At 36.9% G+C, this 27,534-nt stretch overlaps 2 protein-coding genes across 2 annotated transcripts in view; one reads left to right on the plus strand and one right to left on the minus strand.

Moving 5' to 3' along the window:
• LOC130707016 (serine/threonine-protein kinase MRCK alpha-like) overlaps window positions 1-27,534 on the minus strand; it is a 63,271-nt gene that overhangs the window by 19,071 nt on the left and 16,666 nt on the right. The window contains exons 6-10 of the mRNA XM_057539647.1: window positions 14,427-14,510; window positions 12,149-12,288; window positions 3,176-3,257; window positions 1,336-1,552; window positions 143-205 (exon numbers count right to left, since the gene is read on the minus strand). Of these exons, the coding sequence (XP_057395630.1) occupies window positions 143-205; window positions 1,336-1,552; window positions 3,176-3,257; window positions 12,149-12,288; window positions 14,427-14,510 (586 nt within the window). The remainder of the gene's footprint in view (window positions 1-142; window positions 206-1,335; window positions 1,553-3,175; window positions 3,258-12,148; window positions 12,289-14,426; window positions 14,511-27,534) is intronic.
• LOC130707015 (guanine nucleotide-binding protein G(s) subunit alpha-like) lies at window positions 19,444-20,432 on the plus strand. The gene has a single exon (XM_057539646.1). The coding sequence runs from the start codon at window positions 19,768-19,770 to the stop codon at window positions 19,993-19,995; it is 228 nt and encodes a 75-aa protein (XP_057395629.1). The 5' UTR covers window positions 19,444-19,767; the 3' UTR covers window positions 19,996-20,432.

Genomic DNA, 27,534 nt, shown 5'->3' on the forward strand with positions numbered 1-27,534 from the left:
TGAAAGGAGAAAAGTCATCAGTTGACTTGAAAACACATCGAACCAGATGTGGAAAATTTCTTTTACAGAAAAGAAGAGAAGAACCTGATATTATTACTATTAGAGTTTAAAGTTATTCCAGAACAGTAAATACTCTCCTTACCATCTATGGTAACGTGGACAACAAATAACCCTTCTTCATTTCCCAGAGCGATTCTTTTGTGATCTATATTTGACACATAAATTAAAATATCAAGTATTTTTGGGGGCAAACATTAAGTGAAGCTAATAAGATAAACTGGACAAGTTTATCAATGTTGAAAAAGTGTAGAAATCAAATTAAGTATATATTTAGCAATACTACAGTGAAAAGAAACATAAAAATAAATAATTGGCACTATGATTTTTCTTTCACATTACAGAAATAAGCATAATAAAACATTACTTTTCTCAACAGAAAGATCATTTTACAAAGTAATCTTTATGAATACTTAGAGAAAGTATAATATTCAAGTAATGATAAACTGTCAAATTTGCTATAAATAAGTGATGTTTCATGAATGAAAAAATTTTATAAAATAATTTGGTGACCTTGGCCTGAGCTAAAACAGCATGGGGAGGTATGTCACAACAGAGTGAGAACTAAAAAAGTGCAAAGATAGCACATTACGTGAAGGCTTTGAATACAAAGCACAGATATTACATATATAAGCTCATTTAATCCTCTCCATAACTGAAAAACTGGAATTATCTGCATTTAACACATGAAGTTTAGTAACTAGCTCCGTGACCCCCAGGAGGAAATAGCTAAGTGGCTCTATTGTCACCAGTATCTAATGCAGAAGAAATGCTGTTTAAGAGATGCAAGTATTCTTGTCTATTGATAAAACTTTCAGTATTGATCTTAGCATTTCATTCATTGATTCACTTGATTTTCACTTATTTATTGAGTATTGGGCGTTGGGATTTGAAAGACAGTCTCTGCCCTTAAGGCAGGTAGTTCACAGTTACACACAAGGTCACACCCCTTATGTGTTTGGGGCCAGATGTGTTTGGGAGCTCATAATTTTTCAGACTTGAAAAGGTAGATTGAAAAGACTTGAAAGGTAGATTAAAGAAACGCCCTTTTAGGCAGGACCTGGGGAGCCATCATATAATCAAATATATTTTTGCAGAGAATCTGATGAGTAGCTGTGGGATAGAAGTGGGAAGACAACCCTCCACCCCCGGGTAAGCCTCATTCACTCAGGTTTTGCTGACAAATGAATTGTGGATAAAGTTAAGGTTTTCAGATTTCAACATTGGGACTGTGGTGAAAGGTAGGAACCTAGCGGGATAAATGTTGTAAATCCATACCTATGATTGCAGCTGTCTGGGTGGTTTTGATCAGGGGTAGATTGTTGTCATAAGCCTCTTTCAGAACATAGACTGAGCGGTCTCCGGAATGACTTTTTCTCAATATTTTGTGCAGTTCACTCAGCACGCTCACCCACTCACTCTTCTCATTCTCGCTATCTGCTAAGATTGGGATTGAATATCTATTACTAGGTGCTGAGAGCTGGGAAGCTGTGACCTAGAATGATTTAAGGAATATCTAGGTTATAAGAAAGCAAGCATTCTTTATGCCAGCCTGTCTAGCATTTTTCATAAAACTCACCATTGTTAAACGAAATGTTAAATAACATTACCCTCTTCCTGGTAGTAAAATAGATGACGTGAGTATCAGAAGCAGGCCCAAAGCAAAGTGTCAGAAGCACTTCTATTTTGATCCTCATAAAACCACCGGTGTTCTCTGACTACCTAAAGTCTTGTACTTCATCAAATGGAAATAGCTACCATTTATTGAATGCTGACTCTGTACCAGGAACTGCTCTAAGAAATTGACATGTGTTAATTGATTAAATCCTCACAGAAACCTCAGTGCGTAGTTACTGCTATTCTCTCCATTTTATCAGTGAGAGGACAGGAGCACAGCAGGGTAGAATGCAGGCAGTCTGATGCCAGAACCTCCACTCTGAGTCTCTCTATTGCTTTAATTCTAACACACAGCTTTGCATCTTTAGCTTATCTCTGAAACGGCAATGTGTTTTGCAATGGCAATCATCATAATCAATTGTGATATTACAGAATGTTCAGGAGTTTTTTGTTGTTAAGTTAGAAATATTCAAAAACACATGTTTTCCTTGTTGCTACATGCCTATAACTTACATTATACTAGTAAATGGCAAATCAGATTTAAATTTTAAGGTATATAATTAAGCTAGCAGAACTCTAATATATAAAACTTTCTTTTGTGAGCATGAAGTTAGCAGCAATGACATCATAAATTCCCACTGTAAGTCAGTTCCAAATGGCCAGGTCTTTGTAGTCTCTTGGTGGTTGGGTACAGTCTAAATAGATGTCTATCTTTGCACTAAGGAACTAAGAATACTCCTGTCTGGCCTTTGTTAAACCAAGATTCCTAGGTTGACTGTAACCACATGGGTCTCGAGGGGATAACAGTCCTTTGCTTTCTCTGTCACTTTATTTAATCCATTCCAGAATCACTTTTATTTTTTACATGAATTTTAAAGAGCAGAGTGTCTATTTTTTAGAGTTTGCAAAACAACATCTTTCCCCAATTTTTCCATTTTGTACTCTTGGCTTGAATCTGAATTATGACTTCAAAATATTGTCTCAGAGGAGACTTATTTTACCAAGTACCTCTAGTTTTAGAAGTTGCACATTCATGCTATTGTAGGTCCATGAATCGGTGACCTTCCTCTATGTCTGACCCAGAAGTATATGGTCTCTCTTCCTCTGTTACTGTTTTTTCCTTCTTCTTTCACACCCCCCACCCCAGTACCATTCTGCTTTGTAAGCTTCCCCTGTTTTCAGCTATGAATTAGATCTGTCCTGTTACCTTAGTGTGGAATGAATGGACACCCTCAGGAACATTTGTATCTTAAGTCTCAGATTTAACTGTAGAATGAAAGATGTGACACCTGCCAAAAGCTATTTATAGTATTTTTGAATAAGAATAAAGGGCTAGATTTCTTGTGGCAAGTGGGAGAGGGAGGGAAACTATCCCACAGCACTTCTAAAACCTCAACCTCCAGGTACCTTCAGTAACCCAAGGAGCCCTGACCTCTAGGAACAGGCAGAAAAGGGATGAAACAAAACATACAAGGGATCCAATGACAGTATGCAAGCTTACCTTAAACATACGAGGCATTTCCTTTCTCCTTGCAGGAATAAAATCAGAGGGCCAGACTGAACTAACAGAAAACGCTCCATCCCTGAAGGAAAAGCAAGACACTGGGAGTGAGTAGAATCACCGGAAAGCGAGTAAAACAATACATAAACATAATCCTCAATTTTAATTTCCCTGATTTTTAACATTCTTTTTTGTAGTAACTGACAGTGGTCAAAACATTGTATCAGCAGTACCCGGCCTGTCGCATATTATCAGAAAACGCAAGTTAACTCTGGGCTGTCCCTGACTCACCATTCACAGGGAACTAGGAAGGAGCACCTGTCTGACTCCAAAGCCACGGTCCCTAGAAGATGGGCCATGTGCCCTCAGATCAGCTCATTTGTATATTTTTTAAATGTTACCGAGATAGACTTGACATATAATAAACTGCACGTTTTTAAAGTGAACAATTAGGTAAGTTTTGATCTATGTATACACCTGTGAAACCATCACCACACTGTAGGTAATGAACATGTCCATCACCCCCAAAAGTTTCCTGGTACAGCTTTGTAACCCCTACCCCCCATCCTTAGCACTCTTCCCTCCTCCCCCACTGATCTGCTTCCTGTCACTCTAGATTAATTTGCATTTTCTAACATTTTATAGAAATGAAATATACAATATGTGGTCTTTTTGTCTGGCTTTTTCTCAGCATAACAATTTTGTGATGCATTCATGTTGCCACATGGATGAACACTTCATTTCTATGTATTGTTGAGTAATATTTCATTGTATGGATATGCCACAACATATGCGTTCACCCATTAATGGGCATTCGGGTTGTTTCAAGTTTGGGGCTATTTTAAATGAAGCTGTTATGAATGTTCATGTATGTCTTTATGGACATATGCTTTCTCTGGTAGAAATACCTAGGAGGAGAATGACTAGATCATATATTAGGTGTGTGTTTAGCTTTTTATGAAACTGCCAAACTCTTTTTAACAGTGGTTATATGATTTACAAAGCAATATATGAGAGATCTAGGTCCCCCACATCCTCCCAATACTTGAAATAATCTTTTTAATTTTAGTCTTTCTTATGATGTGAAGTGGTACCTCATGGTTATTTTATTTGAATTTACCTAATAATTAATGGTGTTGAGCATGTAAGTATCTGTTATGTGCTTATTTGACATATGTATCTTCTCTATTGAAGTATCTTTTCAAATCCCTTGCACATTTTTTTTAAATTGGGCTATTTTCTTATTATTGGGGTGGCCAAAAATTGCCTTTGGTTTTTAAATAAAAATAAAAGACACATTTTTCATTTTCACCAAGAACTTTATTGTACAATGCATTCACCCTTTTTTTCCACTACCTTCTGCCATTTTTCAGGCAACTCCATAATTCCATCTTCCCAAAACTTTTTATCTTTTTGAGCAAAGAACTGTTCCAGGTGCCTTTTACAGTCTTCCAGGGAATTGAACTTTTTTCCATTAAGAGAATTTTGTAAAGACCGAAATAAATGGAAATCCGAAGGTGCAATGTGTGATGAATACGGAGGATGAATCAGAACTTCCCAGCCAAGCTGTAACAGTTTTTGCCTGGTCATCAAAGAAGCAGGCAGCCTTGCGTTATCCTGATGGAAGATTATGCATTTTCTGTTGACTAATTCTGGACGCTTTTCGTTGAGTGCTGCTTTCAGTTGGTCTAATTGGGAGCAGCACTTGGAATTAATCCTTTGGTTTTCCGAAGGAGCTCATAATAGAGGACGCCCTTCCAATCCCACCATATACACTTTGGTGTGGTTTGGTGGTGGTTCATTTCTCTTGCCCCACGATCTCTTCCATTCCACATTGTTGTACAGTATCCACTTGTCATTGCCCATCACAATTTGTTGCAAAAATGGAACTTTTTCATTACGTTTAAGTAGAGAATCACACACGGAAATATGGTCAAGAAGGTTTTTTTCACTTAACTTATGTGGCACCCAAACATCAAAGTCATTAACATAACCAGGCTGGTGCAAATGATTTTCAACACTTGATTTGGATATTTTGAGTATGTCGGCTATCTCCCACATAATCATAACGTTGATTGTTCTCAACTAATGTCTCGATTTAATCGCTATCAACTTCAACTGGTCTACCCGACCGTGGAACATCAGCCAGCAAGAAATCTCCAGCACGAAACTTCGCAAACCACTTTTGACGTGTTTGATCAGTCACAGAACCATCTCCATACACTGCACAAATCTTTTTTTGCATTTCAGTTGTGTTTTTACCTTTCTTGAAATAATAAAGCATAATGGGCCGAAAATGTTGCTTTTTTCCTTCCATCTTCAATATTAAAATGGCTACACAAAATTCCACCAATTTTGATAAGTTTTTTTTTAATGCACGCTGATATGACAGCTGTCACATACAATCTAACAAAACTGTTTCGAATGAAGTCAAAGACAACTTAGTGCTACTAGAGCCATCTTAGAGAAAAAAACAAATGAACCTTTTGGCCAACCCAATATTAAGTTTTAAGAATTTTTATATATTCTAGATATAAGTCCTTTACCAGATATTTGATTTGCCTCCAGTCTGCAGCTTTTATTACTTCTCTTGACAATGTATTTCAAGGAGCAGAAGTTTTAAATTTTGATGAAGTCCAATTTATCAATTTTTAAATTTTACCTGTTGTGCTTTATGTTGTATCTAAGAACTATTTGCCTTATCCAAGATCAGAAATGTTTTCTCCCATGTTTACTTCTAGGTGCTTTATAGTTTTAGGTTTTACATTTAGTTCTATGGTCTATTTTGAGTTAAATTTTGTATATTGTAAAAAGTATAAATCAAAGTTGATTTTTTTACACATAGATATCTAAAATTCCAATTTCATTTGTTGCTAGATTTTGCAACTTGTTGAAAATATTGTATATATTAAAGTAACAGAAAATGCAGAAATATAGTTACAAATGTTTTATATATGAAAGTATATTTTATGTGCATGTTAAAAATATATATGTAAATATATTTTATATGTATATTAGAAATATATATATTTGTACATATATTTCTAGGTTTGTTTTTTTTTTTTTCAAAGTTGTTTTGGCTCTTCTAACTCTTTTGCATTTTCCTATGACTTTTAGAATCGGCTTGTCAATTTCTACAAAAAGAATTAAGAAGCCTACTGGGATTTTGATTAAGATTGTGTTAAAACTATAGATCAATTTTGAGAACAATCACATTTTTAAAATATTGAGTTCTGCAATGCATGAACACAGTCTCTCTCTCTATTTATTTAGATCTTTGTTAATTTCTTTCATCAATATTTTATAGTTTTCAGTGTACAAGTCTTGCACATCTTTTGTCAGATTTATTTCTAAGTATTTTTTTAATATTTATTTATTTTATTTGTTTTCCTTATTTATTTATTTTTTAATTATTTTTGGCTACGTCAGGTCTTAGTTGCAGCACATGGGATCGTCCTTGAGGCATGAGGGGTCTTTTTGTTACAGCACATGGTCTCTTCGTTGTGGTGCTTGGGCTTCTCTAGTTGTGGTGTGTGGGCTTCTCCCTAGTTGTGGCACAAGGGCTCCAGAGCACATGGGCTCTGTAGTTTGCAGCACGCAGGCTCTCTCATTGAGGTGCACAAGCTCAATAGCTGGGGCTCGCAGGCTTAGTTGCCCCAGGGCATGTGGGATCTTAGTTCCCCAACCAGAGATGGAACCCATGTCCCCTGCATTGGAAAGCGGGTTCTTTACCACTGGACCACCAGGGAAATCCCTATGTTTTGATGCTATGGCAAATGGCATTACTTATTTAATTTTGATTTCTGATTATTTGTTGCGAGTATAAAGAAATGCAATTTATTTTATATATTGATCAAGCATCCTGCAAACTTGCTGAATTCATTGGTTAGTTCTAATAGCTTCTTTGTAGATTACATTGAATTTTCTCCATAGATATTCATTTTGTCTATGAATAATTTTGCTTCCTTCTTTCCAACACGGATGTATTTTATTTCTATTTCTTCCCTGGCCTGGATTTCCAATACAATGTTAAATAAGTGTGGTGAGATCAAACATCTTTGTCTTGTTCCTGATCTTAGGGAGAAAGCATTGAGTCTTTTGCCACTAATTATGATGTCAGCTGTGGGATTTTCATAGATGCCCTTTATCAGGAGGAAGATGCTCCCTTCTAAGTGTTCATCAAGAATATATGATTTTGTCAAAAGTGTTTACTGTATCTACTGACATGATCTTTTTCATTTTTTGATACGGTAAAATACATTGATTTTTTAATATAAACCAGCTTTCCTGAGATACACTACACTTGCTCAAGATGCAATATAATTTTTACATAATATTGGATTCGATTTGCTAACATTTTGTAGTTTTCCTCACATGTATGTGCTGATCAGTAATCTGCTGAATCCTCAAGCTAGATCCTCTGTAGATCCATGCAGAGCTAGTGCATGCTCTCAATCTCTCCCTCCCTCCCTCTCTCCCTCTCTCTCTCTCTCTCTCTCTCACTCTCTCCTCTCTAGCTCTGTACTTTGTCCTGTGAACTCTGGCTACTGGGTCTCTCTGGACTCTCAGCTTCATCTCTTCAGTTCAGGGAGTTCACCTGGGTCTGCCTGGGATTCCAATTTCTGTGTTATATACTGGAAGCTCTCACAAGGCAGTAACCTGGGGCAAGTATAGAGCTCACCTCATTTACTTCCCTTCATTGTCTGATATCCAGAACCTTAAATCAGTTCTTTTGTTATTTCACGGGGAAGGTTAAATATAAATATGGCCCCTGTTACTCCGTCTTGGTTGAAAGTAGAAGTCTGTTTGATTCAGCTCACTTGATAATTTTTGGCTTCTCCAACACTTAAAACAAACTCATTTCTTTCCCCCAATGCTACCATTCTCCATTATATCCCTACAGCTGTCAATGTGACCCTCAGTTTTTCAGTCTTGATGACTTAAAACCTCAGTACCATCTGGTATTGCAACTCTTTTCTTCATCTTCCTTTTTCTGCCACTCACCATGTCCCATGAGGTCACTTTAGTAATATTTCCTGCACCTGTCTCTTCTTTTGTAATTCCTGCAGCCACCGCTTTAATGCAGACACTCATTTGATCTGAAGGATGGACAATTGTAAGCTGGACTCCTTGGCTCCAGCACCACTTTAATTTTCCCTGTCCCCAAAATGAAACACACACACACACACACACACACACACACACAAACACACACACTCCCAAACCAACTTATTAAAAATCTACATCAAGAGTAACTTTCTAAAGTCACCTTCAAGATTATCTAGTTTCCTGTATCAGTTATTTAAGGTAATACCAAATTTCTGACAAAGATGACATGAGCTGATGTGAAGAATACAAAACAAAGTTTGTGAGTAAGGAATCAAAATAAGACAGGATGAATGTAGAGACCCACAGAATCTGTGATAAGGAGAAAGTTCAGGCTGAGCAAGCACACAGCCATCACAGGGCAGGTTACACCTGGAAAAGAAGTGTAAGGGAATACTATGAATAAATGTCTCACTACCTGGAGCCACAGGAAGTGAAGGGACCACCCAGGGAGTGTGCAGAGAAGGAAGAAAAGAAGGCCAAGGACAGATGGTCAGAGACACTAAGAGAAAAGTGTAGAGGAGCCGAAAAGATGCAGAAGAATCAGGGGGAGCAGAGAGCATATTGCCTTTCCCCGAAGGATACACTTTCTATAAGTTCACCGATTCAATATTCTTTATTAAACACTTAAAGAGTGTCTGGAGTGACATTTGCAACAATGGCAGAGTAAGGATCTCTGAAGATTCTCTCCTTCATAAAAGAAATGAGAAAACTAGCAAAATTCATCAGAAACAACTTTTTTAGAACTCTATAAATTAACCAAGGTTTGTGGCAATCTGAGGAGGATTTATTTAAAATAAAAAAGTAAAAAAAAAGCCGAATCTTGGTAAGAAGTATGAGCTTTGTGGTAGCTTAACTCGCCCTAGTCCCATGCTCCATTTCCAGCTCCTCAGTAGCCTTGAAAAATGGCAGCCTGCATTCACAGTGCATCCTAGAAGCCACTGGACACCTGAGGGACCTGGAAAGAGGAGGAAGAAGGAGAAAGGAGCTGGAGTATTAGGCTTGATTCAGAGGTCTCCCAGGGAAAAGTCTATTCCCCAAGGGGAACTTATAAAAAACTATTTCATGCAAGCATTTTAACTGCATAGCTGCCTATGCAGTGCTTAACAGCTGGACAAAATAATAGATTAACCAAAACTCTTAAAAGGAAAAGTTAGAAAATGAGATATCCATAGGGGTTTTGAAAAGGTCTGACATATTGCTAAGAATCTAGAGCATCATGCACATGCATAGAACTGTGAACATGCCTAGGGTTATGCATATGCTCAGGAAAGACCAGAGAAGGACATAAGTTCTCACCTCTGGCTGACATTGGATGCATAGATAAATGTTTTTCATCAAATTTCAGAGGTTTTCTGCCATTATCTCTTCCAATATTCTTGAGGCTTTGCACAAGTATAACGTGTTGTCAACTGCCTGGCTGAGTGTTGAAGAAGTGACCCCACTTGCACACAGAGCTCTTCAGCAAAGTGTGGGAGATTCACTGGTTCCAGATGTTTAAAGAAATCTCTGCAAAATCATTAGCTAACTACTAAGCTAACAAAGTAGAGACATCAAATAACTACACATGACTAAGAATAAAGACTTTATAGATTAGTTTGAAAAATTCACTGAACAAACAAACAACAACTACAACAAACAACAATAACAAATCCTGGAGAAGAAGTAGAATTTGATAACTAGAGCTGACAATAGTATTATTTGAAATGTCCAGTTTAAAAAAATATATACTGTATGACTTGCAAGGAAGCATAAAAGTATGACCAATACACAGGAAAAAAGCAATCAATAGAAGCTATCTCTGAGGAAACCCAGATATTGGATTTACCAGACCAAGATTTAAATCAGCTATTTTAAATATGTTTGAAGACCTAAAGGAAATCATGCCTAAAGAACTAAATGAAAGTATGAGAATGATGTCTCACCAAGTAGGAAATATAAATAAGGAAATAGAAAATACAAAAAAGAACCAAACAGAAATTCAAAGGTTGATGAGGACAATAACTGAAACGAAGAATTCACCAGAAGGGGTCAACAACAGAACTGAGCTGGCAGAAAGCAGAATCACTGAACTTGAAGACAGGTCAATTAACATTATCCAGTCTGAAGAAAAGAAAGAAAAAAGAATGAAGAAAAATTAATAAAACCTCAGAGTTCCTTGGGACACCATGAAGAATACTAAACTATATATAATGGGAGTCCCAGAAGGAGAGGAGAGAGAAAAGGGGTCAGAAAGGATAATTGAATGAAAATCTCAAATCAATATATAACCTAACTTTCCATCTTGAGAAACTAGGAAAAGAAGAGCAAACTAAACTCAGAACAAGCAGAAGGAAGGAAATAATAAAGTTTAGAGTGGAAATTAATAAAACAGAGAATAGAAAAATAAGAGAAAATCAAGAAAACCAAAAGTTGGCTTTTTGAAAAGATCAACAAAACTTGATAAACTTTTAGCTAAACTGACCAAGAAAAAAATGAAAGAAACCTCAAATTACTAAAGTCAGAAGTAAAGTGGGAACATTACTTCTGACCTTTCAGAAAATAAAAGGGAATACTATGAACAAGTGTATGCTCCCAAAATTAGATAATCTAAAGAAAATGGAAACATTCCTAGAAAAACACAAGGTACTAAAGCTGACTCAAGAAGATGTAGAAAATCTCAATAGACTTATAACAAGTAAAGAGATTGAACTAGCAATCAAAAAATATCCCATAAAGGAACCCCCAGGACCAGATGACCACACTAGTGAATTCTACCAAACATATTTAATACCAATCCTTCACAAACTCTTTCAAAAATAAAAGAGAAGAGAGTACTTTCCAACATAATCTGAGGTCAGTATTATCCTAATACCAAAACCAGGCAAAAATATCACAAGGCAACAAAACTATAGACCAATATCCTGTGTTAATATAGATGCAAATATCTTCAAAAATTCTATTGAACCCAATCCAACATATTATAAAAAAGATTAGATACCATGACCAAGTGGGATTTATCCCAGGAATGTATGATTGGTTCTATATACAAGTAACAATTAATGTAATACATCATGAGAATTAAGGGGAAAACAATCATGTGATCTTCTCAATAGACACAAAAAAAGCATTTGTCAAAATCCAACACCCCTTACAGATAAAAACACTCAACAAACCAGGAAGAGAAGGCTGTTTTCTCAACCTGATAAAGGGCATCAGCCATGAAAAATAATGAAGTATTGATACATGCTACATGGGTGAGTCTTGAAACATTATGCTTAGTGAAAGAAGCCAGTTACAAAACTCCACATGTTGTATGATTCCATTTATATAAAATTCAGAATAGGCAAATCCATAGAGATAGAAACAGATTAATGGTTGCTGGGGCTGGGGGCAGGGGTGAATGTAGAGTGACTGCTAACTAATAAAGGTTTCTTTTTGGTGTGATGAAAATGTTCTAAAATTAGATTGTAGTGATGGTTTTACAACCTTGTGAATATACTAAAAACCACTGGGTTGCCCATTTTTAAATGGTGAATTTTATAATATACGAATTATATCTCAATATAAAGAGCATCTGGTTTTAAGGTTGTATTTCCTTTTCTGCTACACACACACATACACACACACACACACATAAGAATATAAACTTCTGACTAAAAAAAATAAATAAATAAACTATTACAAATATTACACAATTATAATCCATACCCAAGAGGTAATGATGCAAACTTTAGGCAGAAATCTTCTATTTTAAAGTTCACATGGCAATGGAGAAAATTAGAAACTTAACATAAGTTAAATGACAACACTATTTTTAAAAATTTCAGAAACCATTTTTATTCCCAGATTTTTTTGATAAAAAATACTCTCCCTTTCGAAGCTTACCTCATGTCAATCACTTGACTAACTACAACATTGGGTGTTGAGTCTTCTTCTTCATCCATATCATACAGGAAGAGTTTGAAGTCACACACTACAGCCAATGCCCTCTGCCATCCTTTTTTCATCCCTGCTTTCTTTGGAATCTTTAGTTTTTATTTTTCAAAAAACAAATAAAAGCAATCCAAGCTGAAACATCAAATACTACCCAATTATTACATATAAAATTAAAATAATAAAAATGAAAAAAAAATGTGTTATAAATCTACCACTTGTTAAAGATTGGAACAGAACTATATAACATAATTCCTTTGAGGACTAAACAATTCTTAGGTTGTGAAAATAAGATCAATACCATTTCCATTAACACTAGTCACAGCGTTGCCTCTACCTAAGATTAAATTCAATTTTGGTAGCCTCAAATTCAACTCAGATTTTAAATATTTCTGAAGAAGATTCTTTCACTTTTAGTTTCATAATTTATTATTACTGACTGGAAGTCAAATTTACACCATTAGAAGGGATTTTAGCATTCGTTCATTGCAAAGTAAGGTCTAAACAGAAAACTTTGGGAAATTTGAAAATATCCTATCGGGGACACTTAAACTTTATTCTGAAATCATATTCTTCAGATGATTTTCAATTGCATATAATTAATATCATATAACATATCATAAATATTTCTGAAAAATATTGTGCACACATGGTGAAAAGTGATTAATAAACTCTTTAAGACTTCATCTGAAACCAAAATATTGACACTTACCCAGACATGGCCTTCATAGGCTGTTCCCATGCCTTTCTGTGAGTCTAGACAGAAGGCACCTTTCTTCTGATGAAAAGGCACGGGACAAGTTTTTGGAGCTTTTTCTACACAGGTTGTGTGACATGAGAACCCACATGCTTTTTGAGGGAAATAAAGAGATATGATTGTAGGGGATATGATGGTTTGACTCCCTCAACCCCCATTGCAATTCTCTCTACTACTGTAGAGATGAAATGCTAAAAACTACATTTCCCAGACTCCCTTGGAACTAAGTTTTGGACCTGATGTAAGCTCCACTAATAAGATAACTCTCTGTAAGACTTTGAGTTGAGTCAAGATGGGAGAGATGCCTGATGTAGCACATCCATTTTACTGGCTTGGATCTTGACAGAGGGAGTGTGAGGTCACAGCTGCAGTGGTGGTTTCTGAATTTGATGGAAGCTCTCTTAACTCTGCAGCAACAGGGTCTTTCCTGACTCTGGCAGAAGTTGCAGGTTCTGAGGGCTGCAGCAGTGGTGGCAGCTTCCAGATTCACCATCTTCTTGCGACAAAGGTGGGGCTGTCCCAGGCTCAGCAGAGACTGAGTAATGCTGGCAGCAGGAGATGCTCCTGGGAGCTCAGCTCAGAGCCTGCCTCTGCTGCCCTAGGAGAATTGTATGGGCACATAATTCCCCATTTAAAATCCTATTTTCTTTAATATGCTAGGACACATTTATGGTTAAGGCATCTCTGACTGTCACAATGCTGAGGGCAGGAAAGTTGTCCTGCTCAGCACTGTGTGTCCCTGAGTGGACACTCGACAGGACTGGCTGGGGAAACCAATGAGTACGGAGTCTGTTCCCTAGGATGACGTATGAGGTGCCTGTGTAGCACTGTGATCCACTGTTTGATATTTCCAAAAAATATATTTCTTTCTTTCAACGATATCTGCTGTAATAAATTCATTGAGTAAAATAAAAGGATTACAGCTCAAGGATAGTATTCCATTTTCCTGTCACATAAGCTGGTGGATGTCATCCTCATACTCTACTGAGTGTGTACAGGGGCTACCTGCTTTTTCTCAGATCTTCAATTTATTCCCCTCTTTTCAGCACCACATGTCACCTCTGCCTCCTAAAGGACTTGGTGTCCCTAATCCCTGAATCCTTCTAGGTTTCCAAAGTATTAATTATCTTGTGACTTTTTGGCAAGTCATTTCTAAGCACCTGACATTCATATTTCTCAGCTCTCCTAACCCCTCACTCAGGTTCTTCCATCTTTCAAAATTATGTTGACTTATTTGTCTACTCTCTCTCTTTAGTCTGTTTAACAAGTTTCATTAGAAAGCAAAAGTGTAGGCATTTTTGAATCTACTATGTTTAACCAGAAGTCTCCAAGAAAAAAGGAAGAAAAGAAAGAAGGGAGGAAAGGAGAAAGGGAGGGAGGGAAGGGGAGAGGGAGGGAGGGAGGGGTTAGAGACCAAAACGAACTTATTCTCATTTTTCAAGGACCTGCTAAGTTTATAACTAAATCAAGTACCTGAGTTGGAAAGAGGATTCTATTATGATATTCCTTTCTCTTTATCGTTGGGGTGTGAACTGGAAGGTGAGCAGAATCTGTGATCTGAATCAAAGAGACAAAAATAAATATAGGCAAGTTACCTGTCACCAAAATTATAAGAATTAAATTATTTCTCAAGTAAGACAAAAGAATAATACTTGTTAGACAAAAACACAATAAAACTAAAATTCTCACAAAGCTGAAAATATATTTTAAGTAATTTAAATCTATGCTTTCAATTTCTACAAACAAAATACATGTATATTTCATATACTTTATATCAATTTGGCTATTTTTAAATGTGTGTCATAGCATGTGCATGTAGACTACATTAAAAGGAGAATATTAATCATACACGTATTTAAAGATACTTTCATTAAGTAGATATACGATCAGAATCTTCAAAAGATTTCTTCAACTACTTGTCTTATAAATGTAGAAGGGATTTATGGCTGTAAATATGTAGAAATACATTAAAATCAATTATAGAGGGTTCAGCAAGATTTTGTGAATACTACTAATCTAAAAATGGGTGCAGGTAACTTAGATTACATTTCTTAAATTAGACTTCAAAAGCATATGAAATTGGGCTGTTTATATGATATAAAATTTTTCTTTCCGAGGAAATAGTAGAAAATACGTTTTGAAATGGAAAGAATTGGATGCTTACAGATGTTACTGGGGAATAAGGTTTGATTGTAAGTGAAGATGCTGCACAGCTGAGCAGAGCATATAAGTATATAGACTTGAATAATGACAAATACAATGGAGAAAAAATACAAGAAATTGATAGTAAATGCAGGAGATTCAGAACATTTGCCAAATTTTCAAAGTTATGAAGAAAAAAATGCCTCTTTGTGACACTTGATGAACCTACACAGACACATCGTAATCACACGAAGTCCATAGTTTACATTAGGGTTTACTCTTGGCCCTGTACATTCTATGGGTTTGGACAGATGTATAAGGACATATGTTTATCAGTATGGCACCATACAGAATCGTTTCACTCTCATAAAAATCTTCTCTACTCTGCCTGCTCATCACCTCACCCCCAACCCCTGGAAACTACATGATCTTTTTACAGCATGTAGTTTTGCCTTTTCTAAAATGTCATATAGTTGGAATCATACAGTATGTAGCCCTTTCAGATTGGCTACTATCACTTGGTAAGATGCACTTTAGATTCCTATGTCTTTTCATGGCTCCATAACTCATTTATTTTTATCACTAAATAATATTCTATTGTCTTGACGTATCACAGTTTATTTATCCAGTCACCTACTGAGGGACATCTTGGTTGCTTCCAAGTTTGGGCAATTATAAATAAAGTGGCTATATACATCCACGTACAAGATTTTGTGTAGAGGTAAGTTTTCATTTCATTCGGGTAAATACCAAGGTGCTAAGCTGCAGGATTGTTTGTTTTCTTATTGTAGAGTTTTAAGAGTTCTTTGTATGTTTTGGATAACAAATCTTTATCAGATTTGTCTTTTGCAAATATTTTCTCCCTGTCTGTGGCTAGTCTTCTTAGTCCCTTGACATTGTCTTTTGCAGAGCAGAGGTTTTTAATTTTAATAAAGTCCAGCTTATCAATAATTTAGTGGATCATGCTTTTGGTTTTATATTTAAGAACTCATTACCAATCTCAAGGTCAATGAGATTTTCTCCTATGTTGTAGTTTTGCATTTTATATTTAGGTTTATGATCAATTTCAAATTAATTTTTATAAAGAATGTAAGGTCTGTGTCTAGGTTTATATTTTTCCATGTGGATGTCTAGTTGTTCCAGCACCATTTGTTGAAGAGACTCTCTTTGGTCCACTGTATGCTTCTGGGCTCTTTATTATATTCCATTGATCTACTTGTCCATTCTTTTGCCTTAAAAAGGATTGAAATTCTGACACATGCTATAACATAGATGAAATGTGAAGATATTAAGTGAAATTAGCCAGACAAAAAGGGGCAAATATTGTATGATTCTACTTATATAAAATATATAGAATAGGCAAATTCATAGAGACACAAAGTACTTCAGAGTTTACCAGGGACTGAAGGGAAGGGAAATGACAAGTTATTGTCTAATGAGGATAAAACTTACTTCTGTTCGGGGAGATGGAAAAGTTTGAGAAATAAATACTGTAATGGTGATGTTTGCAGAACATTGTGAACGTAATTTATGCCACTGAACTCTACACTTAAAATGAATAAATAGAAAATTTTATGTTATGTATATTTTACAACAAAACAAATAAGTAACTAACTAAAAATAGCTCGTACATGACAGAAGTGACATTACAAATTGTTAGGGAAATGATAGACTAGTCAGTGAATGGTACTTGGACAACTAACTTTCATGGTATCAGGGTGGCAAAAGTTAGATTCCTACTTCATAGCAAACAAAGATATAATTTCCTGGTGATTTAAGGACCTAAATGCAAAAAAGCAAAACTTTAAATCTTTTCAAACCTTTGGGGACAGAAGGATACTATAGAAATGGATTTCTTAGAAAACAATTAAAAAGCTCAAGCAATAAAAGGAAAGACTGATAAATTTTAGTAATTAGAATTAAAAATCTCTGCATGACAAAATGAAAGCAATAATAAGACCCCACTTCATCAGAACTACAAAATTTCAAATGTCTAGTAGCAGCAACGGTTGACATGGGTATAACAAAATGAGAACTCTTACATGCTGCTAAGTGAGAGTGGAAACTGGTTTTTAAAAACTCTATTGCCCAGCAAAGTGAGAAGAGCATGCACATGGAGGGTAATTTAAGGTGGGGACGCAGAGCCCATGTAGTGTGAGAAGTGATGGGTTAGCTGCAGAGATGGCAGATTGGTCACAGAGAATAGAGCCACTCAAATAATAAGCATATTGAGAATAATAAAAGGCAAGTTTCTCACTATCATCACAGAAAGGAGCTACAAATATGGAAAGAGAGAAAACAAGAATGAACCCTATAATGTTGGATTGAAATTAGAGGTATGAATATGTGTATGAACTCATAGTTTTTATAGGTAAGTAAGTAGACAGCTAGGTAGGTAGAGATGATAGATGGACAAATAGATGATAAATAGATACATATAGAGAGACTGATATATAATATATTTTTCTCCATCTCTATCCAATAAAACGTTCTGGAATACTGATACCCCAATAGCAATAAGCACACCTAACACCCAGATATTGACTTCTAAATACCATTTTCCACTAAAAGCAATCAGAGTGCCTTGGAGAAATGGCTAAATCTAGGGCTGGGAAAATACAGATGAGCTGTACAGCCATTTGAATGCCAGAATAAATTAAGACTATAATGGATTATAAGCCATGGATAAAATTAAAAATACTATGTGTCCATACAGATATAAATAAATTGCAAGTTTGGTGAGAAATGGGGTACTTACCATTTCAGAGTACCTCTCTACAAAGTACTCATTAATTACAAAGGAGAAAAAGTAATTTCAACATGGAGAGGCCTGGAAAAATCTCACCTTAGTGCAGAGGTCAAAGTAAACATCATCAATAATGGAATAAGTCAAAATCATATACCACCTGACAGGATACAATGAGAAGACCCCAGTATCACTTCTGTGATATTCTTAACAAAGATGCATAATCTGAATCAAGTCGTGAGGAAACACTTGTATAAAAAGAGAGACATTCTCTTCTACACCAGCCTGTGACTTTCAAGAGTATCAAGGTAATGAAGTAAAAGAAAGACTAAGAAATTCTTCTATATGGAAAGAGACTAATGAGAGATGACAACCAAAAGCAAAGTACAATTTTGAACTGCATCCTTTTGCTATAATGGACACATGGGGACAGTTGGTGATACCTGAAGTGGTCTGAGGATTAGATGATAGTAATGCATCAATGTTAGTGAGACGGTTGTATTATATATTATAGGAAGTAGGAGAATATTCTTATTGGTCAGAGTACAAGATAAAGAACTCAAGGTGGGGCTTCCCTGGTGGCGCAGTGGTTGAGAATCTGCCTGCTAATGCAGGGGACACGGGTTCGAGCCCTGGTCTGGGAAGATCCCACATGCCGCGGAGCGGCTGGGCCCGTGAGCCACAATTACTGAGCCTGCGCGTCTGGAGCCTGTGCTCCGCAACGAGAGAGGCCGTGACAGTGAGAGGCCCGCGCACCGTGATGAAGAGTGGCCCCCGCTTGCCACAACTAGAGAAAGCCCTAGCACAGAAACGAAGACCCAACATAGCAATCAATCAATCAATCAATTAATCAATAAAAATAAATAAATCTTTAAAAAAAAAAAAAAAAAAGAACTCAAGGTGATGGAAAATCAAATGACAACTTTCAAATAGTCTAGGAAAAATAAATTTATACTCTACTTGAAATATTTCTGTAAAATTTGTGATTGTTTCAAAAACATTAAGCCATCAGTTGGCAAAATTTTACATTGAAAATATGCATTTCACCACCCAACAACTAACAAATTCTCCCATATGTATATAGGCAAGTGGGTCCCAACGGGCTCATTATAATAGAGAAATTGTAATAAGAAAAAAAAGTCATCAACTGATCAAAAGGAGCATGGTTATGTGAATCCAAGTATATTTATACACTGGAATACTACACAGAAGTTAAAATTAATGAGCTGTTTTGACATGAATAAATAGTGTGAAAATAATAAGTTGTAAAACAATAGGGATAATATTTGTGTGTTTTAAGCAGACCAAGAAATCCTGTGAACTTGAAGGATACATGCTTATGATATAAAATATAAGAAGGTGAAGGGAAGAATGCACACCATTTCAGAATATTCAATCACCTCCCAGGAAAAAGAAGAATGAAGCTAGATGGGCTCAACTGTTCAGTATCAAATTAATTTTCTTTTTATCTGAATCAAAAATGGCAAACTGTTTTGCTAAATTTGTGGGTAGTAGGTTTATGGGCTTGTGATAGATTATTCCTTGTACCTTCTTCCATGATGGAAATATTTTATTGTTAAAAATTTAAAACAATAGAGCAGCTCCCGCAGCTCCTGCTCTGGTCCGCCTCGGTCCGCGGCGGCCATCAGACCCCTCGGCTTCGGCTCGAGGGGCCGGGAGCCGCGCGCTCGGCTCGGTCAGACCGACACCACCCTCCCCGCGCGGCCCGCAGTCCGCCCCGCGCGCTCCTCCCCGAGGAGCCGAGCCCGCGCCCGGCCCGCTCGCCCGGCGCTGCCCCGGCCCTCTCCGCCCGCGTGAGGCCGCCCGCGCCCGGCCCCGCCGCCGCCGCCGCCGCCGCCGCCGCCGCCGCCGCCGCCGCCGCCGCCGCAGCCCGGCCGCGCCCCGCGCCCCGCCGCCGCCGCCGCCATGGGCTGCCTCGGAAACAGTAAGACCGAGGACCAGCGCAACGAGGAGAAGGCGCAGCGCGAGGCCAACAAAAAGATCGAGAAGCAGCTGCAGAAGGACAAGCAGGTCTACCGGGCCACGCACCGCCTGCTGCTGCTGGGTGCTGGAGAATCTGGTAAAAGCACCATCGTGAAGCAAATGAGGATCCTGCATGTTAATGGGTTTAATGGAGAACAATATTACCCCTAGATGATGGCTTCAATTTCTCATCTTCCCGGCTATGTCCCATCACACTTTGCATGCTGGAATTGCCCGTCTTAGGAACTTCTAATAAGAATACTATTCTGTTGGGGAGGGGGGAGGGGGCCCTACCACCTAACCTCTAAAGATAACAAAAAACACCAAAAAAAAAAAAAAACAAAATAAAAAAACAAAAAAAGGAATCCCTAATTGACAAAACTGTAGTGTATCAACCATCCAAGGCATCTACATAAAAAGTGATTGACAGTTTACTGTACCAAAAGTTGGCATTTGAGAGCTATGACACATCCTTACTGAGCCACCTACTGTGTACTAGATGCTATGCTAGACCCCTGAACCCTTCTAATACCTACTAACAGCCTGCTCTTCTATCTGTGACTCTGTTCTACAAGTAGAAATAAGTATTAACATGTGATAAATAAAAATTATCTGCATGTCTCAGCAAAAAAAAAAAAAAAAAAATTTAAAACAATAAAATAAAAGTGTTATCAAAATTTTAGAGGCTCTGAGCAGAATTTGAAAACAAGGTCTGGCCTGGCTATAAACCACACTGAAATTTTCCAAAGCAGACCACATGTCTCCAGAAGAACTCTCCATCTCGCCTCCAGAATTCCAAAGTGGGCAGCAAAGAACCCTGCCCAGATTATTCAGGGTGAATGAGATGCAGAGAAAGAAGGGAATAGCATTTTTGAAGAGGGAGAATATGAGCTGGGAGACACCAAACCCTTTCACTTGAGGAAACATTTTCTTTTGCAGAGAGTCAAGCTCTCTGATTAACATGAAGGGCAAATAGTTGTTTTATGTCCCATTATATAGGAGATATGAAATTATCTTTAATTTTAAGTGCAGTCACAAATGTATTTCTTTGTTTTGTTTTTGTTTGTTTGTGGTTTCTTGCATGACGGAAGGTCTCTGAGGGTTATTTGTATTTTTTGTTTGTTTTTTTTTTGATTTTATATTATAGTTGATTTACAATGTTGTGTTAGTTCCAGGTGTACAGCAAAGTGATTCATTTATACATATAAACATATCCATTCTTTTTCAGATTCTTTTCCATATAGGTTATTACAGAATACTGAGTAGAGGTCCTTGTGCTATAAAGGAGGTCCTTGTTGATTATCTATTTTATATATACTAGTGTGTATTTGTTAATCCCAAACTTCTAGTTTATCCCTCCACCCCATGTTTCCCCTTTGGCAACCATAAGTTTGTTTTCGAAGTCTGTGAGTCTGTTTTAGCAAATGTATTTTTATGCCTTACATAATACCAGACTTGATGTTATGATATGATTGTGTAAAATATTCCTGTTACAGCATGACTCTGTAATGTTAATTAAAACACTGCAAATAACAAGAAAATTTTCCCTGCCAGAACATGTCCCCTCATGCTTTGTACCACAAGTTTTACTGACCATTTCATCATTCACCTAACTGTGCTCTCTGCTCTTTTAAATCCTTGCTTCATAGTAGACCCCATCATTAAGTTCTCTGTTCAAGTGCAGGTAGAATTTTTTCTTTTTTCACTGATTTTCAGGAGCAGTTTTCTCATTTGAATTTCAAATCTTCCTGTGTTATCAGTTAAACTTAATATTCTCTATAGACTCTTCCTAAGCAATGCATCTGATTAGGAGAGAAACAGCAATGTTTCTGAATGGGATTCAGTCTCCCTTTGTTTGTTACAAGTGAAAAGTTCTGAAGCAAAGCTACCCCAGAGAGGCACCTTCACTGGGTCTGCTTCGTCTCCACTGTATGAGGATGGAGATGTGGATCTGGAACTGATGTAAAACTTGATATTTAGATTCTGTTCAAATATGTTCTCAATTGGATCAGCCTAGAAAAACAAGTTAGGGAAAACAAAATTTTAAGAGATCACTGTGAAGAATTCAGGACTCTTAATGGAAGTCATGAACATTACAATGCTTCCTAATAATGGGTGACAAAATTATTATTTTAGTATATTTGTTAGAAATATGTCAACCCACAAAACCATAGCCATAATGCTTCAATAGTGGACACAGCTGTTCCCACCTGCACCTTCTCTTTAGCAGGTGTTGTTTCACATCCATCATTCCATCCCATGTGGAGGTACCATGACATTAAAAAAAAAAAAATTGAGCAGGTAGATTTCATCCACAGTGGGTAATAGAGAAATGAACTAGAAACTAAAGATAAGAATTCTATCCCTGAGGGTACCTAGTAAAAAGATTCAGAATATATCACCCCAAAATATGCCACTTTGACATATTAATTATTTGAATTAAAATACTTGAGAAACAGCCATGCAAGGACACTGTGACCCTCCTTTGTCCTCCTGAAGGCAAGATATAGACCTCCCCTGTGAAAGGCACCCTCCCTGTACCAGGAGGAGGGAAGACATTCTTATCACCAGACACAGCGAATTTAAGGCCATGAAGGCTGCATAAACAAACCTTGTTAAACAACCCATATCTTCCTTGTTACTTCACCATTCATTACCCATAACCCAAACCACTTTGTCTATCAATTCTTCACAAATTTACTGTTTCTTTGACTAAAAAAGTGTAAAAGCTTCTTACTCTGGTCACTTCAGGTCTTCTTTCTCTTGGGAAGGCTCCCATGTACATGTAAAAATTCAATAAAATGTGTATGCTTTTCTCCTGTTAATCTGTCTTACGTCAATTTAAGTCTTAGGCCCAGCCAAAGACCCAAAGAAGGTAGACAAGAATTTTTCCTCCCCCACACCAGATTAGGCATTAAATGAAAGCAAAAGAAACTAATCATTGTGATTAATAATTGTGACTAATGGTGCAAATGCAAACCCCTGCTTATTTCACAGTGTAGAAATCCTGGCACTCAGGCGTCGCCATCTTTTATGTTTAGAAATTTTTAAACTTTACTTTGGAAGATCATATTGTTACCAAGCCGGCTTGCCACATGACAGGCCAATAAATTGGGAGACAAGGTGCTGAGGCTAGGAATAAGGACTTTATTCGGAAAGCCATCAGACTGAGAAAATGGCAGACTAGTGTACCCAAAAAACCCACCTTATGGGGTCTGGTTGCCAGTTTCTTTTATAGAACAGAGAGGGGGAGGAGGGGAGGAAGTAAAGTGAAAAGGCCATTTATCTTGCAAAATATCTCCTGCTCACTTGGCCTGCATTGGGGAGGGGATGTGTTAATTTCTTCTTTTCTGTAGCAACTCACAGGTGGGCAGGGTCAGAATGTCTCCCTGTGAGGTGAACAAAGGCCTTTTAGTTTCACAGTCAGGAAGAGGGGCAGGGTTCCCTGTGGCAGGCCAGTGATTGTAACAATAACAAAAACAATGAAAAGCAAACGTTAAAGTAAAAGAAACAGAATCATGGAGTCAGAGTTTGCTCTTCCCTGTTACACTATAGTGCATAATTTAGTGAGGAGGCTATAGGGCAGCCCTCCTGGAGTTGCATACACTCCATATGGTACTTCATATGGTTCTAGAGAATAAAAATAGTGTTTTGCTATTTTCTTTACACATAATATGTAATATACATGAGATGGTTGTGGTGGTGATAGCAGTTGTAACTGGGATTTAGGGGTGGGGGGAGCTGGTAGAGATTATAGAAAGGCTAACACAGCCCTGAGCACACCTTAGTCGTAGACTCTTAGAAAGTCCTATGGGTTTGTATGAGCACGTTTTTTGGCTAACAGAATAAACTCTCTTTAGAGAATAAGGCCAAATAATAAGGAACAGAAATAATAGATGATGTGCAAAGCAAAAAGCTTTGGTTAGTAAATTACTTCTTAAGCTTGCTTTCATTTCAAGGTGGCATCAGACATGTGGCTTAAATCCCCAAATGCCCAGTTTATTTTCTCAGTATCTTCCATTGTTAATTCATGTGACCACTGTTATGAAATACAGTGTACTACTATTCATATAACATTTGATTAATTTTTTTTTTTTTTTTTTGGTGTGGTGAATTTAAAAGTCTGCTTTTGGATTGATTCCTGGTACAATTTTCTATGTGGCTAATACTTTAGAGATCAACAAGTCTCCCAACAAAATACTTGAGCCTAACACTGAAGGCTGGAACTTTAAAACCAGCGAGATTTGCCTGTTGCTAATAGACGTGTTTCCTGGTAGGGCCATGAGCCTCACTGGGACAGAGTCCTCATCCACCGTGCGTGTGCAACTCTCAGCACAATGCCTGGCACAACTGAAACTCAAGTCTTCCCACCTCCATTAGCTGCCTTCTCCATATGCCACCCTCCCACCCTCAGATCACAGCCACATCCTTCACAATCACTACCCTCTACTTCACCAGCTGGTCTGTTTATATCCTCTCTCTCTCTCCTTTTTTTTTTTGCAAACTAGTTTTTCAGTGTGAGGTGTAGCAACTAAATGGAAAAAGGGCATAACTCAAATATATAATGCTAATTAAGTATTATGATGCAAACAACCAGGGACATACCGCCTATGGCAAAAGAAGCCCCTCTTGTGTCCCAGTCAACTGCCTTCCTTCCCCAAAGGAAACTACCTCTGATCATCTCTTTGCATTTGTTTAGAATTTTAGCACATTACATTTGCATCCCTAAACACTACTGTAGTGTAAGTGCCTGAGATTAAACTTTGGATTGTAGTGTAAGTGCATGATATTAAACTTTGGATTGCTGAGGCATCCATTACAAAAGACATCCATCGTGAATAAACATCTTGCCTGCCTATGACACAGCTACCAGCATAACAACCATATAAGGAGTTGTCACCCCAGCCATGAAGTTTCCTTTCAGAAAGCCCTCAGCAACCTAGATAACTGACCACTTGAGCCACCCGTTTATCCCTTCCCATGCCCTGAATCCTGCTCTTAAGCTTTAAATTAGACAATAGTGAAACCCTGAAACCCGAGACACCCTACCCTCCATCTTAACAAAAGCAGAGCCCTGGGTCCACTTTCTCTCCTGTTCTCTCTACCTGCCACCTCGTTGTGTGGCCACTGGGTATGCCATGTACCCTCCAGGACCGGTGAGTGATCAATCCTGTTCCTCAAAGTTCCCTGATAGTTTTTACTGAAGCACATCCTGCTATCATAATAAGAACCACAAGGCTTGGTCCAGCCACAACAATGGGCCCTGTGGTGGTGGAGAGGAATGTCTGTGGGACTCACTGCAAGTACTATGGCCCAGGTGAGTGCCCCGGGCATTCCTAGCCAAGAGCATCACTACCAATAGGCTGAAACTAACACAAAAACCATAGTTTAATTTTGCTCATAGTGTGTTCTTTTTTGTGCCTGGCTTTTTTCACTCAACATTATGCTGAGAGATTCATTCATGATGTTGTGTGCAGCTATAATTTATTCATTTTTATTACTATAGTGCATTCCATTATATTCACATAACATAATTTCTTTATTCATTCTACACTTTGATGAACACTTGTGTTTTAGCTGTTACAAACATTCTTCTACGTATCTCCTTGAATAAAATGTGCAAGCATTCCTGTAGGATGTATTTCTAGAAATGAAATTATAGTATATGCATGTTCATATTGCTTCAAATACGCACCAGCACTTGCTTTTATAGTCATTTTATTTTAATTATTTTAACTAGTGGCATCTCATTAGGTTTAGAACTTTTAATACGTTTATTGTCTATTTGGATTTCCTCTTTTATGAGTAGCCTGTTAAATTTCTTGCCACTTTCCCACTGGGTTGACTGTCTTTTTTGTATTGATTTACAGGGCTCCGCACATATTCTTGATATGAGCCTTTGTTAGTTGTATGTGTTACAAGTATCTATCTCCACTCTAAGGCTTGTGTTTTAATGGTCTTTTTCCCACTGTTCTACACTACTAGCATTATAATAAATTAAGTATTCCTAATACAATTTTTCTGGGAACTGTTGTGTTCCACTGGTCTATGTGTCTATGCTTTTGCAAATACCATACAGTTTTAATTACTGTAGTTTTATAATGTCTTGATACTTTTGAGTGCCAATTTGTTCTTCAAAAGCATTTTTACTTTCTTGGCTTTTTGTGTTTCCATATAAATTGCGAATTCCATAAAAAAATAGGATTTTAATCAAGATTATATTGAATCTTGATATATTATATTGAATCTTCAATCTTGGTGGAATCTTGATTGAACTGATATATTATCAGTTAAGGGAGAATTAATATCTTTATAATATTCAGTCTTTCAATCTAGGGTTATAGTGTTACTCTCTATTTAATTTAGGCCTTTTCAAGTGTCCCTCTTTAAATTTTATAATATTTCTTCCTAGAGGCCTTTTAGCTATTGTTAGATTTGTTTCTAAATACTTGATTTCTTATGCTATTGTAAATGGTGTTTAAAAAGGTAATTATTTAATATTTCTTCTTCGTCCATAGAAAGACATTTGAGTATATTGATGTGATATATATCTATTTCTGTATATTACATTGTAGTCAATATATTCTGTACATACAATATACTCTGTATATTGATTTTTGTACATTGACATGGTAGTTAACCACCTTGTGAAACTCTTTTATTAATTCTAAAAATTTATTGAAAGACCCTGCATTTCATAATGATTAGAAATAGTCATAGCAGGCATCTTTGTCGTGTCCCTAAATATAAAAATGGAAAAGTTTCAGTATTTTACCACTAATTACACTGTTTGCTATGAATTCTGTTGCTGGTGCTGATACCTTCCATCAGATTAAGGAAGTTCTTTTCTATTTCTAGTTGGGAAGAGGGGTTTTGCTTTTGTTTTTGTATCATAAAAGAATGTTGAATTTTATCAGATGTTCTTATGCTTTTATTGATATATGGTTTTTATTTTTAATCTGTTACTATGTTATGCTCATTCATTTTCTAAAGTCAAACTTTGTGTATCAGGGATAATACCAAATTAGTCATGCTGTGTTATTCTTTTTATATATAACTGGATTCCATTTAGCAATGTTTTTTAAAGAATTCATTATGTTCAGCATTTCATGGGAATTCCCACTGTAGGGCTAAGAGTGTACAAAAGATCAGATTTGGTATGTGTTTTATGAAGATGTTCTACCACTGGGCAATAACGATGAAATATACTGAAAACAATGTATATAATCTTTGAAGTGTTCCAAGGAATGTCATTGCTAGCAGCACAGATAAAGCCATACATGTTCTTGTTAAAATTCAAACTACAGTTCAAAGAATGCTTCTGTATTTTCAGCCCAAAGCCTGGATTGTGTACCTTTGTCTTTAACAGCCATAGGAACATTGTTATCCTAGCCTTACCCTCAATAATCTTTTAAATCAGTGGCTAAAAATTAAAGCTCTGTTTTCAGTTAAGACAAAACCTTTATTTTTCACAACAGGTATAAAACCAACAATATACTCATTAATGTCAAAAGAAGAATTCTGTATGTTCACAAGTAAGATTAGACTACAATCTTCCCTTCTAATATTGTCCTCATCGGGTTTTGGTATCAGGTTACAGGAGCCACATACAATAATTTGGAGAGTGTCTTAGTCAACTACAGCTGCCAAAACAAAATACCATGGACTAGGTGACTAAACAACAGGGATTTATTTCTCTTCGTTCTAGAG

Source organism: Balaenoptera acutorostrata, unplaced genomic scaffold, assembly GCF_949987535.1.
Source record: "Balaenoptera acutorostrata unplaced genomic scaffold, mBalAcu1.1 scaffold_538, whole genome shotgun sequence".
NCBI classification, from domain to species: domain Eukaryota; kingdom Metazoa; phylum Chordata; class Mammalia; order Artiodactyla; family Balaenopteridae; genus Balaenoptera; species Balaenoptera acutorostrata.

Coding starts and splice junctions, on each gene's coding strand:
- LOC130707015 (XM_057539646.1), top strand. CDS start 19,768: ATGGGCTGCCTCGGAAACAGTAAGACCGAGGACCAGCGCAACGAGGAG.